The following is a 21,272-nucleotide window of genomic DNA, read 5'->3' as shown; positions in this document are numbered from 1 at the left end:
AGATGTCAGCCTGAATGTTTGATATGAGAAGGAATGAACAAAAGCATTTACACAGAAATAAAGGGTCAAGCTGACACCCCAATCTGTAGAGCAAATCATCTCCATGTAAGTGCATAATCAGGGAGCAATTTTAGAAGCAGAGCTCCAGTTCACCCAACATTTTGCAGGTATTGAAAAAGAGTAAAAGTACAGTATCTATCTGAACCTGTTTACTATTGCATTGTGCAGCTGCGAAGAGCATTAACGTGTCAATTCAATGTTCTGTTATTGGCAGTGATAAAGTCATACGAGTTGTTCCTGAGAGCAAGAGGGAAACACAGATCCTGAAGGCTGCATTTAACAGGCTTAAGGTGAGTATCATTATTTTCATCGTTTTCTGATCTTTGTTGAAGACTGTAGTGGATTGACTGACATGCCTTTCATTTTGCACTTCAAGCTATTTTATATACTGAAAAGCAGCCTTTGCCCATTAAATTCCTAATTTCCCAATAAAATAGCATAGGAATTGGATTCATCATGCCTAGCAGTTTTAACAAGAAACATTTATTGCTTTAAAATAATATAGGTGCCATACTTACAAATCACTTTTTTTGCTCTTCCACTTCTTGCTAGCATACATAGTTGCATGCTTCATTATCTGGCCAATGGTTTTATTTAAAACACTGAGTTAATTCAAGATGTGAACACATGGGAGTAGGAAAAAGGAAGTGGCTTCAGTTTTAGAATCTCTCTGGTAGAATAATTTTCTTGGGGCAGTTAAGAGTGTCTACAAGTCTCACTAGCAAGCCAGAAACTTTCTTCCCTGGCCTTTTCCTGCAGATATAAATGAAAATCAATGTAGCAGCAGGCATAAAAGGACTCTGCAGTGTGCTGCTTTGCTGTCACAGCTAATGAAGGCATAGGCAGCCTTTCCACAGCATGTGGCCCATTATGTCAGAGGAGGATGGGGAGTACCTGTAATACATGTCTCTGGCTCCTGCGACAGCATGGGAAGGACCATACCGTGCACATGCACTGCCCTCAGGCACTGGGGGAGGTACGAGCCTCATTAATAATCTCCAAAATGCAGCCCAGCCAGAGCAGACCCAGTGAAGTAACAGCTTGATGACTACGTCGAGTTTGTTCCAGGAGCTGAACACAAGTCCCAGGCTCTGCCTCTTCCCCTGTGTTAGTCCATAGTCTGCTTGAGCCCGACGGGCAGCAGTTGACTTTTCCCTGCACCTATGAAGGTAAATGAGTTTGATGGGCAGCCTTACAGACAGCATGGGCACAAGCTGAAGTCATTTGACGCAGCAAACTCAAGCCTTCATTTGTCTAGCTGAAAGAGTTCTATGGACATAGACAAAGGAACATGGTAACTTTGGCAGTCCTGTGACATGCATTTTTGGGTCACAGAACACCAGTGGTACCAAAATGCTGGGAGCATGTGCAAAAAACCTCTGGACTGCTCACTGTCTTCAAGGCCAGCAAAATATTAGGCAGCCTGTGATGTATCTCTGTCTTCATTGTTGAAACCTCATGTAAATGACTGTTCTCACTGAGGCAAAGAATGATAGTGCCTATAATTTTCTAGTCTAATAGTTAACATCTGGGATACAAGTAAATCAAATCTCAGTCCACATATCAAATCAAACAAAATGAAGGTCTCAGAAGAGCTCTCACACCACATGAAAAACATTCTGTCTTTCAGTTATGACAAAGCCTTCTTGCTACCATTTTTTAAAGAAGTGGACAGAGCTACCTGAGGTACCTCAGCCCAGGAGAAGGGTTAATGCAGTCAAGACATGGATGCCTTACTAGCTTTAAGTAGGACAGCTAAGGCTATCTTCATCACCTCTGTGCTTCTTAATGACATGTTCAGTGAGTTCCCCACTCAAGACGCTGTCTTTTGTAAATCCCATTCTCAAGACATCCAATCAGTGCACATTGCATGAGGAATTTTAATGTTCAACGTAGGCAGTGTTGCAATGCTATGTATTACAGCACTTTCTACTGTAATACCCAACTCTCTTAGAGAATATTGTCTTGTATTTGTTTCTGCAGCACTTACTAAGGGCCTGGCCCTCAACTGTGAATGGTACTGTAATGCCCCAAAAAGGATAATTGTTTTACTCCTAATTAGGAAAAAAAAATACATGCGGAAGCTGGTATTTGCATTAATTTCTTCTCTCTGATGCTGGAACATAGAGAGGGACCACATGTGCTTTTTCCTTTCTCCTCATATTGCAAACTCTGCAAAGCAAGAGGGTTACTCACCTTCCTGCAACTGTTTCTCATTACAGAGCTCCCTTAGGCTCCCAGAAAGAGATTCCTTCACCCAATTCCATCAAAGTGGGAGCAGTAGAAACTTGAATAAATAATTGCATGTTATAACTGAGAGCAGGATAATAAAATTTTGGCAAACTGCATTGGAATCTGACTAGCTCATTAGAAAGGGACTGATTCTGATGTAGTAAGCTGAGAAAGTTGAAAGGAAGATTCAAAAAAGAGAGAGGGTACTGACACCCAGATGCATGAAAACAGGATGGATTTAGCTGCATTTTGGGTCTTGGAGCTCTTCCATCTACATTGGATCAGAGAGAAAGAGACATCTGGAGGGCTAACATGGAATGGAAATGTTTAACATTAATTTACCATTATCTTACCCCTCCCCCCAAAAAAATCTAAAATTATTCACTTATGAAGGATTGGATCAACAATGACACTTACTAGAAGTGCCAAGTACTCACAATACCAGCAACAATCAGTAGCAGCTGCAAGTCATCAGCTCACATGAAGAACCATGTAGTTAGAGTACTTCAATTTTTTAAGCCTTCTTGTCAGTCTCCCCAGTCTTTCCCCATTCCCAGGCTTCCAGAGTTGGAAACTGAACTGACAGAGGACTTATATTCAGCTTTTTAAACATGAGTCTTTAAGTGCAATGAGGATAATGTGCTCAGGAAAAAATAGAAGACAGTGAACCAAAAAAACCTCAAAACCTAAAAGTGCAAAATAAGCTACAGACAAAGCCCAGATACAGCCCTGATGCTGTCGTAACACAGTATGCCTGACGAATAACAGAGATATGAACAGAGGGGTCAACAGAGATGCAGAGATTACTATGATTACAAGGACTGAGCTTCAGATTTTTATATATTAGAATCAGAAAACCAGAACTGGTTTAAGACACATCTCTTTTGAATCCATTTTGGTTTGAGCAGTAAATTAATACCAACCTGTCATATTACTCACATGCTCTGTTCCTCGAGGGAAAAATAAAGCTGGAACTAGGATCCTTCCAAGACACAACAGTGTACCTTAATAACCATCAAATAGCACCAATTTCACTTTTTTTTCCAGAGAAAGTATTTTGGGATTAACTGCAAGTAGTTGGTCTATTGAAGAATGTTAATGTTTTATTTAAAGCCATTTGAAGACTTCAACCTGAGTTATTCTATGGCCTGACAGTATTCTCCACCATTGTCAGTGCTGGAAGAACAAGAAAAGCCAGTGAAAATAAAAGTTGCATCACTTTCGTTCTCAAAGTGAGAAGGATACCTGCACTTGCATTTAAATTCAGACATGTGTTTCTCTATGCTGACAAGCTGGTCTATCAGAGATAAGGTATCTTTCAAAAGTACCAAAAGTTACACTGTCTAGCAATGTGAGGATTAGTCTCCGTCAGTCAGCCCATAGAAACACGGGTATTGCAGTGCAAAAGTCAAGCGTGGGTTTGCCAAAGTGTGATCCATGCACAGCTTAAATGTTTTGAATAAATTCCCAGGACAGTGCAAACACAGAGTAGATTCTGCACAAACGGGTTGTATTATTGTTGCAGGATTTTCCTTGCATACAATGGACCATCTATTCTGGTAAGGAAAGAGAAGACAATGCCTCCTGTCCCATGCTTCCTCCTCACTGTGCCTAGTGGAGGACGCTTTACTATAGACCCATAGTGGTCTGTGTTTATTGCAGCTATTTCCTTCTGCCTTTAAAGGCATTTATAAGGCAGAGTCACATAGCCTTGGTTTCTGGCCTTTCACAATCCAAAGAGTTAAAAGGAAAACTCTTCTCTGATGTTCAAATGAGTGTATCCTTCTGAAAGGCTTTATCACAAAGAAGTTTGAAAAAATTATCCTGATGGTCCTATTACGAAGCAGTGTATTTTGGTGTCTGGCAGGGAACAAAGCAAATGCAAAGGTACCCCTTCTTATCACTCACTAATCTGGACAAAAGGAAAATGATGAGGAAGAAAATAAATGGGCACTGAAAAGAGTAGCAGCATATCTTTCACTCATTTTATCTGCCTCTTTCTTAATGACTGTGGTAAACACTGTTTTTTTTTTCCTGAGTAGACTTTGTCATTTACAGTCTGCTGTAGTTGCTTTCTTTCTGAAAGAAACACAAGGGCAGTGGGGAAAGAAGTGGGGAGAGCTTTGCCTTCTTCCACTATAATGCCAATGCTGTAGAAGTTAACAGGTTGCATGGTCCATCCCTTTTGGGAAGAAGATCAGACACAAAATGAGTCCTTTCTGGAATGAGCATTTACAGAAACCTACACTTGATACATCCTTGAAGTGGCTGTATGTCCTGATGTGTTTGAAGTATCTTAGAATATGCCTCCAGTAATTAACTCGGGCAGCAGTGGCAGTCTAGCCACAGCACAAGCAGCAAAACTCACAGAAGAAGCTGGGTGATTATTCAGAGGCTTTAATCCACATGGAAACCTTTTGATCTCAAACAGGACTGCTCTTCTACCAATACCCGAGCTGTAATGTTAACTCATACACTTCTACAGAAGGTGTAATCCCTTTAGACTTTTTAAATTTAGCATCTGGAGCTACTTAGGAGGGATTTTTACCTCACTTTTTTTTAAGAAAAGAAAAAAGTCCATATAATGTTCAGTGCAGTAAACCCCTGAAACCTGCCTGAAGTGTATAGGCTCTGCTACAGTACAAATGCCAGTGCCTATGCCGAGTGAATAATGGATAATGAATGTTTCATTCCACACATTTAACTTTTGGTTCTTGGATTGCCCAAAGGCAAATCACATTAGTCATAATCACTTGCTGAGTAATTTCCACAAATTAGTTCTGGTCTGTAGCTCCATTGCCCACAGTGCTTTGTTATTAATCATTATTATAAATCGATTCCTTCATCGGCTGGTTCTGTTAACTTGTAGGTGACAAAATATTGCTTTTTTCCTTGTTGGGGTGGACACAGCATGTAGACCTGCAACGGCAGTGAAAATAGGCAGCCCCACAGATTAAAATTTGTCTGCTATGAGTTCTGAAAAGTTGCTTAAACTTGCATGTATTCAACCAATAAACTCATCCACAGTAATGAGGCAAAAAGCCTAAATGTACTGAGTCTGATGGACCACCATCCCAGCCTGCAAAGCAGCCGCAGTTGGCTCTGGCAAAGACCACTCTCATTCCGGTCAGGAAGAGCAGGGGTTTGAAAACTCCTATGCATTGTGCACTGCCATGTATGGAACTACTTCTTAGGGCAGTAGGGGTGTCTGAGGTAGTAAGAAATGAGACAGGCATGGAAGAGAGCACCATGCTCTTTCTGAGGCAGGACACGCCAGTTTCTGGTTTTCACCAAGTGACAAAGGTAGTAGCAGCTGGAGGTGCTGTCAGTTCCTACATCAAGTTTCTTTCCATTTCTGTGGGGAGTTAAAACAAAAGCTTGGTAACTCTGCTCAGCAAACCACCCCAGAACCTTGAACACCTTTTCCACAGTCCCTGTGCCAAAGACCACTAGAGCAGATATGAGTGAGTATGACATGGGTGAATGATGGTGGAGCTCCTCCTCCAACTTTCATGTAAGAATACAAGTATTTTGCATAGCAGTGTTAAGGAACATTTTCATGTGGTTGTGATAGACTAAAATGCAGCAAATTCTTTAGCAATTCAAGTACAAACTCATGGAGTTATTTATTTTCCTAGCTATACTGTCACAGTTTTTGGACTGGCTGCTGGTCTAACACAATTACAGCCACCGATCTTAAATTTTAGATGTTCTGCTGCAGTCCTTTGCTCTTATAAATGCTATCTCTTTCTGTAGATACGTTACAAATCTTTGTTCCTGACTGTGTTGAAGACCAGAAATACATTTTTGCAGGCAAATGATTACACTAATCAACAAGCAAAAGAAATAGTCAGCATGATAGTAGCGCAATGCTCTGAGTATTACAGAGCTGCCCGTTCTCTGTCCCTCGGGCTCCTCTTGTCCATCCATTGTCCCTGTGCTTCATACACCTCTCCAATGACTGGCTATTGTTTGCTACTCATTCTTGTTTAGAAGACAATTTGGGGAGCCTGTTGCTGATTTATGAGCCCTTAAGTGGTTTTAATTCTGTTGGACCTGACTGACAGAAACAAATGTCACATTCCTGAGTGCTTTGCAATGAAACCAGGATTTTCTCAGGTCCTCAGACCTGGCAGATTCTGTTTGTCTGCTCTGGAATTCTCCTTTGTAAGCGTTATTTTTGAAGCACTACTTCATTTGAGCCTTGACTGATAACTTCTACTTCACCGGTGATCTACAAGCACTTTTTATCACATATGCCTGACTGGAATAGAGGCTGTTTGTATAGGTAGCAAAGAAGCTACTGCTCTGTGAACATTCCTGGCATAATAGAGTTACACCACTCATTCCTCAGTAGCTTTTACAAAAGAAATTCCTGGGCACAGTCAGACACTTCTTTAACTTTGTGAGGAGCCAGTCTAGCAGGCCTCGAAGCCACAACTCCATTCCCTTTTGTTTGTTTTCTAGCCCTTACAGCAGCTGCTTATCCATTGTAATCCCTGAATTGATCCTGTCATTGCAGTTCAGGGAATCAGAAAAATATCTCATAGGGGAAAGGAATCACTTGGCTATAAATCTGACAGTTTACAGCTCCATAGGCAAATGCTGAAAAAAGGCTTCAGAGAACAAAAGCCTGTCTGCAAATGCAGTAAGAAAGCCTCTCTGGCCAAATGGAGCTATTCTTACTTTACAGGAGGAAAGAATTAGCTTGGTAGCCAACACTACGTGTATTTTACTTTGCACATACAGCAAATATATCTGTATAGTCAGATGCTTTAGTCATCAGTCCAGATTTTACCCTAATTCATAGTTAGGGTTCCAGTCAGATATGCTTATAATAATTCAGATACACAAGGAACATCAGTGACAACAGAGGTTATTCATCAGTATATCAAAATACGCATCTGTAAACCACTTGCCAGTCTCAGAAGGAAAATGTTCCAGGAAAACTTGAGTAGGAAGATGCAAGATAGAACAGGAGAGCCCATGTAGCAAGTGTATTGTCTCACAAGACACAGAAAGCCTGAACTTTCTGGAATGGGAGGAAGCTGCTTTCTCTTTTACTGGCGAGGAAGCCTGAGTTCAACAAAGTCATCAGCACAGCCCGAGTGGGAGCAGGATTAGACCCAGGGATTACTATTCCATTTCTCATGCAGTGCAGCAACTACAAAATGAACCAAGCCATAAATAGTTTAATAAGAAACAAAATAGGGGGTTAGTTGGGTCTTCTTAATGAGTCTGTTAAAGACTGTTTCACGTCTGTCAAATATACTTAGCCCAGTGGCATCTGTATTTGTAAGAACGGATGTTCAATTACTGCATAATAGTGTATGCGTTTTTCCTCAGCGACTCTCTTGAGGATAGCCTATGACTTCTTTTCTGCAGTATAGAGCCCTGTGTAAAATTATACAGTGTAAGCAGAGTGGCAAGACCATTACTGTGTTATAGTTCCACAAAGATCTGCAAAACTCAAAACTTCAAGCTGTGCATTGTTTCCATTCTGTTCCTGCCAGTGTTACGGCTGCTGCAATCCTATGAATCAATCTTGATTTATTGGCACAATTATTCTTACCAGCCCACTGAAAAGCAAATAAATACTGAAAAGTTAGAGCCAATTAAATGTCTAGTGTGCTCAATCAGAAACTTAAATTACTTTGCACCAGCAACTAGGACTACCTTGTAAGTCCTTCTAGAAAGCACAGGGAATCCCACACTTAATTGCCACTGGACCATGTTGCTGCACATAAAGGGCAGCTGAAGGAGATTTGCAGTCAGGACTGCCAATTAAGGAACTTAATGGCAGGAGCAAGTGAGGATGAAATCAATCCTGATCCTGAAAACATTTGCAAGAGTGAAGACATTAGAGGGGAGCCATTCTACACTTTCCAGGTGAACTACATCACAGCTATAATTATCCACCAGTGTCAGAGTCAACAGGAATCATTCCTCCTTCATTCTTTTCTTTGCAAATGTACCAATAGAAGCCTAAAATTCTGTTGCACGCCATACATGTGCATATGAGGGATTTTTCTTGTATATAATGTGATGAAGCTTCCTATAGTCAGACCTCTGACATCAGTGAGAGTACAGCAGTTTCTGCTTCTCTTGTTCTCTACCTTCTATTATCAGATTTCTAACTGAAAACATATCTGATGATATGCTTAGGGTGTTTATGTGTTTATACACAAGCATATGGATGTAAATGGAAAACCCATATATCCTGAGAGAGCCTATGACATACTGATAGAGCCCATGAGCAAAGAGGACCACTGCTTACATTACTGACTGTGCATTCCCTTTTACAAGACCCTCAGAAATGCCAAGCCTTTCAACTGATGGCATCACAACAATAATTATATTCTGAACTTTATAGCTGACAGAATTTCTCAAAGAAATCCGTTCAGAGTGATGTTAAGGACAAGGCCAGCTTTGGCGCATGTATTGCTGTGTACAACTCAGTAAGTATAAAAACTGGAATTGCCAGGTAGTAAAGCGTAACAAAATTGCTGTCTTCACGGGCTATAACACAAATAAATCATATAAACAATTTTGTCCAGATACTGAATGTAAATCATGGCAGAGTTATTCTACTTATTTTCAATGACAGGCATCAATCATCTCTTTTCATTGATACATGATCACAGACCTGATGAGAGGGCTAGCATCTTCCTTTCAGGCTAAACAGAAGAAGAAATTAAACACCTATTTACAAAAGAGTAGTGAAGAGCAACTGGAGGCAACTGCCCAAGAAAATGGCTTTAGTTACAAAGCATGAGCCAGGCTAAGCCCAGTGGTCTAAAAAAAACCAGGGATTTCTTTCAGTGATTTGAATAAAAAAAAAAGGGACTATGGGATTTATGAAGCCATGGATGTATTCCTTGGGAAAAAACAAGGAGACAGCTTTCTTCCCAGGCTCCCTTTCCACAGGCACAGAACAAACTGGAGGAAAACCTGGAACTAGTGAAGAAAATAACTCCCTGGTCTGGTTTCTGTCTTGGCAAGGCAACAGAGCTTTGTGTACATCGTTTGTGATATGTAGGCTTCTAGCAATGAAATGTTTGTATTCTTGCAAAATTCTGCATCACTCTTAATTTAGGAAGAAATTCTGAATTCTCCTAGCTGAGCACCAGAATCTTCTAAAATATTTGTCCGTTTGCCCTGTGCTGACATTTCATCACCATACTGACCAAAAGCTTGAGACATGACTAATGAGCTCAGGGTTTCTGTAGCTTGGACGGTGTCCAGGTAAGAGCTGATACATTTATATTCTTGAGCTGCCTTTAACATCTCAGTTTAAAAAGAAACTGCCTACAAGAAAAATAGTCCTTTGGGTTTGCTTTCCTAAGCACAGGTTGAATCCCAGGGACTTTTGTGGGCTGAGTGAGGTTGAAAAAAGAATGTACAGTTAAAAAAGAATGCTTACTATGTAGTCACAATTATTAATTATACCTTTTTGTTAAATAAAGCAATAATGTGCTTAAATCCTCTAGGAAAAGGGATCTGTCTGTATGCTTTTATATACAATTTCTTCTTATAGAAAGCAAGTCAGGATGCTCACACCTCCAGTTTGATTCTGAGAAAGAGCATTCACTGGGCATCTGCATATTCAGCACTGTCCCGGAGAACCGGTAGCTGGAGTCACACCAGAGTGCAGCAGCAGGCACCAGTAATTGGTCTCCAGATCCCAAGTGTGAGCCTACTGAAAAATCCTGCCTGGACCTTTGCTTATTGTCCAGAGGCTTAAAACACCCCAAGACCCTCTAAGGGGAACCTGCTGCCTAACAGATAAGAAAAGACATCCAAAGGAGAGAGTTCTGAAAGGGAGATAAATATACTTAGGTTTGCAGACATACTATAAAGCATAGCTTCTCCTCTAGTCTCAAGATACCAGGTGAAATTCTGAGGTTGAAATATTTGTCTGTGGGTTCAGGGGGTTCTGTAGGATGTCTGCATCTGTTCCTTTTGTAGCTGGAGAAAATTCTCCCCACCTAGCAAATCCCACCAGTCACACAAGCACATAATGTTGTTTGGCTCTGACTGGTACACCATCCATACTGCTATATAACAACTAATGTGTAATGTGTGGCAATAACACCACCCCATCGTAAAGAGGATAGGAGAACAATTCATATCACTACCAGTCGCTAGCCAGTGGAGCACAAGATGGAAAAGCAAGGCATGCTTGCCAGAGGAATAAAGCTGAAAGAAGAGTGATGAGCCCAACGGAACCCTCAGTACCTATGGGATATGGAGTGATGAAGTCTCCTAAAGCTGACAGTAAGTAAAGAATAGTTGGACTTGCTCAGTCCCAACATGCCTGCTCTGAAATCCATCTTTCATTTTCAGTTTTCATGCGCTGTCTCTATGTCATGCCAAGGAGAAGCTGAAAGCTGCAATATAAATAACATGTCTGCTGGAGAAACGTGTTTCTTGTTATATGCTTTATAAAGCAAAATTAAGTCAGCCACTGAAGTGGTGCTCTGGACAGCACAGGTAACATCTGCCAGATGAGCACTGAATGCTTCGTTTACATTGCAGAGGATAAGAAGTGGGAGTCAAATAGAACCAAATTACCCAAATAGGAAACTGAGCTGAAGAGGAGCAATTTGCATTCTAAAAATGGGATTTTATTTTTTTCTGTCTCACTTCCAGGACAACACCAGGAGTGAAATATTGCATTTTCACCACCAGACGATAGCAGTGTGCAATAGACTGCTGACTTCATTGCAAGTTAAAAGATTTCTTCTGCTTTTGGTATTTCCTTGCCGACAGTAATGTGAGGGGCAGTTGTAATACTGCAGAAATGAAGGAGCTGGTGATCTTGAGACCAATAGGGTGGATACTGGTTGGTTTACCCCCTCCAATTTCCCAGCATGAATCCTGAATAGCTGTCAAGAACAAAGACAAGTTTCAGGTGTATCTCAAACACAATCATGATTTTTTTTTCCATTTTTGTAACTTCTATTTCCAATTTTGTGTGATTAAATATTGCCATTGGCCAGGAAACACTTCAGTTGCTCTTAGCTTGTGTATAACAATTTGCTGTTATTTTTACAAAGGCAGCTCAAGCTCAGCTGATTGATATGCTGTTACTCCAAGAGCAAAGAATATACCCTCTGTGATGTGTATTTTAGGAATAAATCTTAGAAGTCAAATACACATTTCTAATTCACCATGTGTAAAATCATCCATGTTGAATTAGAGGGGAATGTTACTGGATGACTCTATCCAAAATACAGAAGACAGATAAACTAACAAACAAACATAAGGTGCTAGCACAGTGAGAGGATCTTTATTTATATGCAGCATTTAGCACCATAATATCATGAGTTCAGTTTCTACTGACCATCTGTCATATCTGGTGTCAGCTTCACAAGCCTTGTGAACTTTGCCATTCCTGGTGTTGGACTTCAAAAGGCACTGCACCCACCCACCACTATCTCACAGATCTACAGACCATATTGCGGCAGCGTGAAACAAAGAGGGCTCTTGGCAGGAAGAGGCTGCCGCTGCATTTCAGGGCTTTTGGCCTTCCAAAGTAGCAGGCATTTTACTGGATTAACTGGACTGAAATGACTACTGCTTGAAGGGGTAGCATCAAGTTTAGCCTCATATGTTTTCTTGGTAATCAGAATATTATTACTCAGGGCGATTTGAGGAACAGTGGGAATTAAACCCCTGCTGCAAGATTGTACTCTCTTCAAATGAGGTTCGTAGCAAGACCAGGCAAAATGCATTAGATATTTTCAAAATAGCTTGTAGGGCAAAGAAGAAGCCAGAATCTGTTAAAATATAGATGATAAAAACCTCTTTAGAAATCTAGAAAGCAAGGAAGGAAGGGACATTCATGAGCTGTATCCATGACTTTCATCAATGCAGCCTAGCACAGCTGCTAGCAATAAACTTCAAAAGATGTTTATCAAGTATTAATTGTTTTTTAAATCCACTGTAAGAACTATGGGGACATGGTAATCCCTCTCGATTCCCTTCTTTGTATTCAGCTCACAAACTTACATATTTTTAAGGTCTGTGGACCGTGACGTGTATTTGTCACATTGGCACAGGGGCTGTTGCTGAGACTTGTTTCCATTGTGCCCTGAGACTTCCAGCAGCTCTGGGAAGAGGTTTGTTAACTTGTGTTCTCCCCACTCTCCTCACACTGACTAAGGATGAACTGTTCTCACCTGTGTTGATCACTACGTGCGTCTGTTGTTGGCACAGCTGAACAGTACAACAGTATCTTGCTACAGGGTGCAGAACACAGATTTTCGAGTCCCTGTTTGCAAAGTTTCTTGCTTTCTTGAAAATTCATATTTTGGGCTAAAACCCCCAAGTGTATTTCCAATTTGACAACAAAAGAAGATAAAAATGGACAAGAAGCATCCTTTAGGTATGTGCAGATATAGATAGCACATTAATAATTGTGGTATAATTTAGTAGCTCTTGGTTTTTTACAAGATTATAATAATTTTGTTATCTTAATCCTGTTATTTTAATATTTCATAGAATCATAGAATCATAGAATAGTTAGGGTTGGAAAGGACCTCAAGATCATCTACTTCCAACCCCCTGCCATGGGCACAGACACCTCACACTAAACCATCTCACCCAGGGCTTCATCCAACCTGGCCTTTAACACTACCAGTGATGGAGCACTCACAACCTCCCTGGGCAACCCATTCCAGTGCCTCACCACCCTAACAGGAAAGAATTTCCTCCTTATATCCAATCTGAACTTCCCCTGTTTAAGTTTTAACCCATTACCCCTTGTCCTGTCACTACAGTCCCTAATGAAGAGTCCCTCCCCAGCATCCTTATAGGCCCCCTTCAGGTACTGGAAGGCTGCTATGAGGTCATGTAAAATTATTCTGTAGATCACTGCGTCCTTCATAGTACTGGTGCCCTTCTATCGCTTACCTCTGATCTCCTTATTACCAAGAATAAAATTTAGGTAGGCTTTGCAAACAGCACTGATGTACGCTACACTTTCTACCTCCCTTTAGTGTTCTTTTCTTTTACTGCTCTAGTGAACGTAAAACATACCTTGTGAAATAAAAAGACTCATGGAATCCCTATGAGCTAATACATAGGAAATGTATAGTAATTTGAAGAGATGCATGAAGCTGGAGTAAGCTTTTGTTTCAAGCTGTTTGAGGAGGCACATTCCTGAGAATGTTCTCTCTTCCCATCGGCAAATCGCCTATGAGAGCTGCAGTAAACTGGATGCAGTAATTTCTCAAAATCTGCTCCATTAGCATAGATGTTGAGCTGGACCAGCCAATACAGTTCTATTGTCTGTACTATGCCCAGAGTGTTTGCCTACAAAGCTTCAAGCGTGCCATCTTCTGGATTTCTCCACCTACACTGAATGCATATGAATTACAGGTTGGTTCCTGCACTACAGGTGGACTTGTGGCAGCCCAGCAGCCCCTTCCACATCACTGAAGGTACTGTTACTGACGTGCGAGTACCGCAGAACACATCCCGAGGACTGCTGCCCTACCTCCAGCAAGCAAACATCCAGTACACGTAAGCCTGTGCTTTGTTTTCTGTGCCTTGCTCCAGAGATCCGGCCTCCAAGGCAGGTCTGCAACTACCATGCCAAGCGCACCTGAGAATACGTTCCACATCATAGCAATTAGACTGGCAGACTGCTGGACATTGCCAAGAAAACAACCATTTTAATGGGAGAGCAGAAAGTCTCCCACGGGCAGGCAGTTTTAATTAAATGTCCTCCTTCTGAGTCAAGCTGAAGTGTTTTCAATGTATATGAAATCACATACGTTAAGAGAGGGATGGCAATTACTAACCCTACAGCCTGCTGTGCCTCTCTCTGTATTTAACAGGAACAAGGTTTGTTTACAAGTGTGCTGCTGCGAGCGCAGAGGCAAGCCTTCTTCATGAATTATAAAGGAATGTACTAGTTCTCTTAAAAATCTCCATTCCTCATAACCCAACACAAGTCATACAGAACAAATACACTCTAAGGATCACATATAATTTATACCATTTCTTAAAAGCTTTCATGACAGTTTTGGAGCATACTTATGATTTCATATTTATCAATATTATAGACTAGATAAGAGTAATGACCTTGTCATTAAAGCCTTTTCAATGAAATGCCTAAGCATCTGAACAATCAACTGACAAGTTACTTGAATTCTCAGACATTTGCTGAATAAAGCCTTACATGAGGCTATTTATACTTGTGTCTCAGTGAGGAAAGGGTAGCATGAATCATATTGTATATTATATGTATTATCAGAATTCCATTTTTATTATGACAGTGGTCTCTTATTATTTCTTCATTCTAAAAACACAAAAACAGACATAAGGAAGTTAATTATGCATGGCTAGTAGCTGAAGTTCAGAGGGAATTTCATGTGGGTGCAACACTGCTTCAGTTTTGTGTTTAAAAATAAGATGGGAATTTCTGTAATTGTTTTCCTGTACTTATAAAAAAAAGTGTCCCTTAACTGCTGTGCCCCAGCATTTGTGGTCACTTCTGCTGCTCACAGTAATTGCCTTTAATGAAATGACAGAAAGTGATTTTATATGTGTTACAAACACTCCCTGTACTTGAAGACCTTTACTTAAGTCACAGAGCAGCTTGTGCAAGGGCAAGAGCTGTGAGACCAAAGTGTCTCCGCAGTTCACCTGAAACACAGTGCCACAAATACTAGAACATTACATTCATTTTCCACAGGGAAAATTTCCTCTCTGACATTTGCTGCACAAGATGTTGTGCTTAGAAAGAAGCTGGGCAGCATTTTGTCAACTCCAGACTGTTTCTTTGGTCTCCTTCATCTCCCCATTGCCCATCTCAGACTCCTTGTAAGCTGGGTCCCAGCCACCAGGAGCAAAACCCTGCAAAGCCTCGGATGAGCATGCACGTGTCCTGATAAGCCCCGTAGGATCTGTAACTCCACAAGAGCAGGGAGGATTTACTGTGAGAGCAGCAATAGCTATAGTCAGGGAATGGCAGAAGGGCTGCTGGGATGGCTGTGCACAGCCATGTCCCCTGCACGGCCAGGATGGGGACCACAGCCCTGAGCTGGAGTGCAGCTCCACAGCCAAGGGACTGAGGTGCTGGGCAAGGCTTCAGACAGCTCCTTTTCTCATGGCTTTTTTTCATGTGTTTAAAAAATGTGTTGTATTTTTCACACAATATTTGAAAATGAGTTAAATTGCTACTACATACCTTTGGGAGCTGGAAAAGGTGAGGCACACACCATGTAAAACTTCAGGCTGACACCTAAACTGTGTCAAATTTTCGAAGACAAGGGAGCATTAAGCAGCCCTAATAATGAATAAGGCGACCAGCTCTTGCCTATAAGACAGGCTTATCTGTCCCAGTGTTTGACTTCATGACAAGAAAATGGTCATGAAAACGAGCCAGGCATCAGATAAGCTCTTACTCCACTAAGTTGCCTCAGTTGTAAGTCCTCTGCAATGAAGCCACTTAGGTCATACTAGGACCTGAGTGACTTTAGAGCCTTTGTGTTATAAGCACAAACAGTACAGAGTAATTTTAAGAGTAAAGAAAGATTATCAAATCTCATTTGGAGTACAGGCACATAAACAATCAGGAGTTGTAAAATTCAATCTGTTACTGTAAAAGTGAACAAACAGAGCTTGATCCTGGTAGGTACTCATATTAATCAGAACTCAGCAAAGCAGGCAAGTATTTTTTTAACATATTAAACACCCTAATGACTTGAATAAAACCACTGCTTTAACCTACCTACAGGCTTAAATGCTTTACAGTCGTAGAGTGTATAGCAAGTCAAGACTATAAGCCCTTAGTTTGATTAATGAAACTGGTAGATGTAGAGCAACATAATTCCTAATTATACAATTGCTTCGCTAATACAGTTGAAGACGGGTATAACCTTTACTTTGATGTTGTATGTAGATAGACCTATTTGAGGCATCTGCTGCACAGCTGAGTTAGGATTAAAGTTCACCACAGTTTCTTTCCATCTTTTTTCAGTTATTGCAGCTAATGCCTATAGAATTTTAAAAGGTTGAATGTCCATCGTTTTGCAGGAATGATGGTATGGTGATTACACATTGCCGTGCTTTAGGAGAAAGTAGTATACAAGGATGACTCACAGTTTTACAGAGATGTCATTGTACAGTGATGTTGTTACTGATGTCAGTGACAATATTACCAGCTCCTGCCAATATATAATGGAAAAGATAGATGCTCCAACTTCTTCAATATTATTCTTTTTTGACGTTTTCTATATTAATTGTATTTTTGTCATAAAACTGGAAAGGTTTCAGCTTACACCACTGCTTCTGCGTTCTGCTCTTAATGCAAAGAACCTCTCACTTTTTATTGCAGGCAGATTTAATTTTCATTAGTATTGATTCATGTTTTTCCTGAGTTATTTTAAAATAACTGGCAAGCAACTATTGCAGAGCAGATAACAAACCACACAAAAACACACAAAAAAAGATTCTTTGTTCTGAATTTTTTTGTTGTGCCTCTACAACTTGTAGGTATACGTACTGTTCCATGCCAGTACAATAACTCCCAAAAGAAAATATGTGCATATTTTTCTAAGCCTAAAGATTTTTTTAATGGTTTTGAAATCAATTTTTGAAGATCCATGATTACTTGGTATAACTGGATTATAAAAGAAGAGATCAAATGCTGCTCCATAAGCAAATGAAAGCAGCTTCTCCATTGCATTGTCTATGCTACTTACATTTTTCTGTTTTATTCACTTAACAAGCTCATTGTGGTTTTTGAAGTCTTTGTTACATTTCAAAGCAGCTGGAGTATTTATGTAGCAGCATGTATTAAAATAAGCCTGAAGCTCTCTGTCAAAATATAACAGATGAAGTAATATCAGAATGGTTTAACTACTCCTATATTTCTTCTAAATGTGATTGTTGTTCTGCTTTAGCCTGTGTGTTCTACTAGCTTTTCAGTAATGCCATTGTCTTTTTTACCTAGGATTCTCATATCAGACTTACAAGAAGCAGTAGAAAACCAAACCGGACTGCGGTCACACAGGAATCGAAGGTCCCTCTCTGAGTATAATTATGAGGTGTATCACTCCCTGGAAGAAGTACGTGAAAATTCATATTGTTCCTCTTATCCACTACACTGTTGTTTTTAATAAGGCTAAGATTTCACTCTCTTCAAATTATGGTTACCTGTTCATCTTCAGAAGTGTTCTAAATGTTTATTCTTCAAAAATAAGCACCTTCATGAAAATATATATATTTTTTGATATTTGTACTCAAGGCTTATATTTACATGTAACTATCTTTGACAGCTTCTGAGTTTCCTTTTTAAATTAGGCCTTTTACTCTGATGGAATAAGAGATTTCATTGAATGATTAGTCCCACCGAGTCCTTTAAGTAAGACATATGAGCAAGTGCTAAGGTATTTGCACAGGAGGCCCAAAGACTTAAAAACACTTCGATACAGACTCATGTACAAGGGATACCATCCTGTATGATAGCAGGGTAAATAATGTCTGTTGATTTCAGAGTGCTCACATACACAGTTTCAGTCTGCACTAAAACAAAGTCACTAGGCAGAGCATGAAGGATGCTGCACCTCAATGAGATCTGGTGCCTATGAATCAAATATTGCAGGTAGTATTAAATTCTTTAGGTCAATCTCTTTGCCATTGTATTTCCTGGCAGGCAAACTCAGGGACTTTCTTCCTTCATTCCATTAATATTTATTGTGGATGGCAGATAAGCCCCATCCCTGCTTTTTTACAGACAGCTATTGCATTTCAACAATAAAATACTTCCAACAAAAAAATGGAAAAAGAAGCGAACCCTGTGACTGAGGGCTGCATCCAACCTCTGGCAATAGAGCTATGAAAGTCCAGTAATACTTCAAGTGTGAAAACAAAACCAAAGACAAAAAAAAAGTGACAGGAAAACCCTAAAACATACAGAGGACTGAGAGCTGGGAGGAATAAATGTGTTACAGTTGCTTCCCATGAAATGCAAAGATTGAAGCAACGCTTTCACTTCTATATTTGCAGATCCAGGATTGGATGTATCACCTGAATAAAACTCATTCAGATCTTGTTCACATGTTCTCTGTTGGAAAATCCTATGAAGGGAGACCACTGTTTGTACTCAAGGTAAAGATTAAACAGTTATTAACCAGAAAAAACCTGTAATCAGGGACAGACACTTTGTTACGTATGTTATAGCATGTACACTGGAGACCCAGGTTAATTGTGTTTCCTAAGAATGGGTTGCTAAGATCCGGGTATCTCTGTGAACGTCATCTTTAAAGAACAAAAAGCTGGAAAACTAAAAGCCGAATCCTCTTTACTTGTGTTGGATATACATGGAGACAGATTACAGGACAAGCTCAATTAGCAGCATTTGGATTTAAGAGAATTGGAAAGTTTTGTGTTTATAGACAATTTGGAAAGTGTTATGCTGGAGACAGACCCCAGAGGACTCTGGAGCCCTTCTCAGCATGTGCTACCATAGGCTTTCTCTTCAGCTACTGACAAGGCTGTGTGCTCTCAACTTACATTATTAGGACCACAAATAAGAGCATGTCAGCGAATTACAAAACAAATAAAACCCCCCAAAAAATCAATGTACTTTTTTTCATCTCTTATTGCAGAGCTGTGAAAGTCTGATTCTGTATCAGGCTATTTCTGTAGCACCATTTTTCCTCACCCTGCTCTATGTGATATTTGAGGATATCATTCCTCATAAAAGAGGAAATGACAGATCTCACTTTTACTGTAATGTTTTTTTTGCCACAGAGCATCTTCATGATGTTGGCATACGTGCCTGTCATGATCACGGCCATACCTTTGAAAACAATATATTTGTGTTCCTTTATATGAGGAAATCCAAAATGGTTTAGTGTTTCTAATATTCTATGAATTTCTTGTTACTGTGTTTCACTAATGAAATGAGATCTATTGATATTTCTATGAATATTCACGCATGAAGTTAGGTAAAAGATCACGGCCCTACAAGAAAGCTGTCTGGATGGACTGTGGGATTCATGCAAGAGAGTGGATTGGCCCTGCCTTTTGCCAGTGGTTTGTGAAAGAAGTAAGTGTTTAATGACTTACAGTCATGCAATTCTTTTAGCTCAATAAACTTGTGTTTTTGCTATAACTGATCTAATGTATTATTGATAAGAAAAATAAATAGATATTATATCACTTTTTTTTTTTATTATTTGTAGAACACTTAAGTGCTTGATAAATGAAGCTGATAGCAACTGCCAGACACAGCTAGGCACAGGACAGAAATATGCCAGACACATATTGGCAGACATATGAAGTAGAATTTTATTCCAAGACCTAAAAATGTGAAGATTGTGATTCTGGTAATGATCCAGGTAAATCATTGCCACTGTGTACTGCTTCAGATCAGTTCAGAAATACCCCTACTTTAACGATTTAGATCAAGACACTTCTCTTTTCTGTAATTCCAATGGAATAGGAAAGTAAAATCATAGAATCATACAAAAGAATCATAAAATCATTAAGGCTGGAAAAGACCTCTAAGATCACTGAGTCCAACTGTTAACCTAGCACTGCCAAGTCCACCTCTAAACCATGTCCCTAAAGCCACATCTACATGTCTTTTAAATACCTCCAGGGATGGTGACTCAACCACTTCCCTGGGCTGCCAGTTCATGTGCTCGACAACCATTTTGGTGAAAATTTTTTTCCTAATATCCAGTCAAAACTGTCCCTGGCACAGCTTCAGCCTGGTTCCTCTTACCCTACCATCTGTTGCTTGGGAAAAGAGACCAAGACCCTCCTTGCAACAACCTCCTTTCATGTGGGTTGTAGAAAGTGATAAAGTCTCCCCTGATCCTCCTTTTCTCCAGGATAAACAACCACAGATCCCTCAGCTACTCCTCATAGGGCTTGCTCTCTAGGCCCTTCTCCAGCTTCACTGTCCTTCTTTGGACCTGCTCCAGCACCTCAATACTAATATTGTAGTAAGCGGCCCAGAACCGAACACAGTATTTGAGGTGCAGCCTCACCAGTACTGAGTACATAGGAACAATCACCTCCCTGACCCTGCTGGCCACCCTGTTTCTGGTACAGCCCAGGATGCTGTTGGACTTCTTGGCTGCCTGGGCACAAGCTGGCTCATGTTCAGCAGCTGTCAGTCAACACCCCCAGGTCCTTTTCCACTGGGCAGCTTTCAGCCACTCCTCCCCAAGCTTGTAGCATTGTATGGGGATGCTTTGGCCCAAGTGCAGGACCTGGCACTGAGCCTTGTTTAACTTTGTACAATTGGCCTCAGCCCATTGATCCAGCCTGTATAGATCCCTCTGCAGAGCCTTCCTCCAGTAGATCAACGCCCCCAGCCAACTTGGGAGTTGCAAACTTGCTGAGGGTGTACTTGATCCCCTCATCCAGACCATCAGTAAAGATATTAAACAGAACCAGCCCCAGTACTGAGCCCTGGGGAACACCGCTTGTGACCGGCTGCCAGCTGGATTTAATTCTATTCACCACCATTCTTTGGGCTCGGCCATTCAGCCAGGTTTTTTTACCCAGCAAAAAGTGCATCCATCCAAGCCATGAGCAGCCAGTTTCTTCAGGAGAATGCTGTGGGAAATGGTGTGAAAGGCTTCACTAAAGTTTAGGTAGACAACATCCACAGCCTTTCCTGCATCCACTGAGCAGGTCACCTAGTCACAGAAGATCAGGTTAGTCAAGCAGTACATGCCTTTCGTAAATGAATGCTGACTGGGCCAGATAAACAGGTGTTTAATGTGCCACGTTATGGCACTTATGGTGATCAGCTTCATAACCTTCCCCAGCACCAAGGTCAGACTGACAGGCCTTTAGTGCCCCAGATCCTGCTATCCTCTAGTCAACTGGGACCTCCCCAGTTAGCCAGGACTGCTGATAAGTGATTGAAAGGAACTCAGTGAGCACTTCTCACAGCTCCCTCAGTACCCTTGGGTGGATTCCATCCAGCCCCATAGACTTAC

General features: G+C 40.7%; 1 protein-coding gene across 1 annotated transcript in view; it reads left to right on the top strand.

Moving 5' to 3' along the window:
* The window catches only part of CPA6 (carboxypeptidase A6), a 136,293-nt gene that overhangs the window by 89,095 nt on the left and 25,926 nt on the right, over positions 1-21,272 (top strand). Inside the window, exons 5-9 of the mRNA XM_065669143.1 lie at positions 275-350; positions 13,697-13,821; positions 17,261-17,375; positions 18,316-18,417; positions 19,256-19,360. Coding sequence (XP_065525215.1) covers positions 275-350; positions 13,697-13,821; positions 17,261-17,375; positions 18,316-18,417; positions 19,256-19,360 — 523 coding nt within the window. The remainder of the gene's footprint in view (positions 1-274; positions 351-13,696; positions 13,822-17,260; positions 17,376-18,315; positions 18,418-19,255; positions 19,361-21,272) is intronic.

The sequence above is a fragment of the Lathamus discolor genome, chromosome 2 (assembly GCF_037157495.1).
Source record: "Lathamus discolor isolate bLatDis1 chromosome 2, bLatDis1.hap1, whole genome shotgun sequence".
NCBI lineage: Eukaryota > Metazoa > Chordata > Aves > Psittaciformes > Psittacidae > Lathamus > Lathamus discolor.
This window is presented reverse-complemented; position numbering and strand designations above follow the sequence as displayed.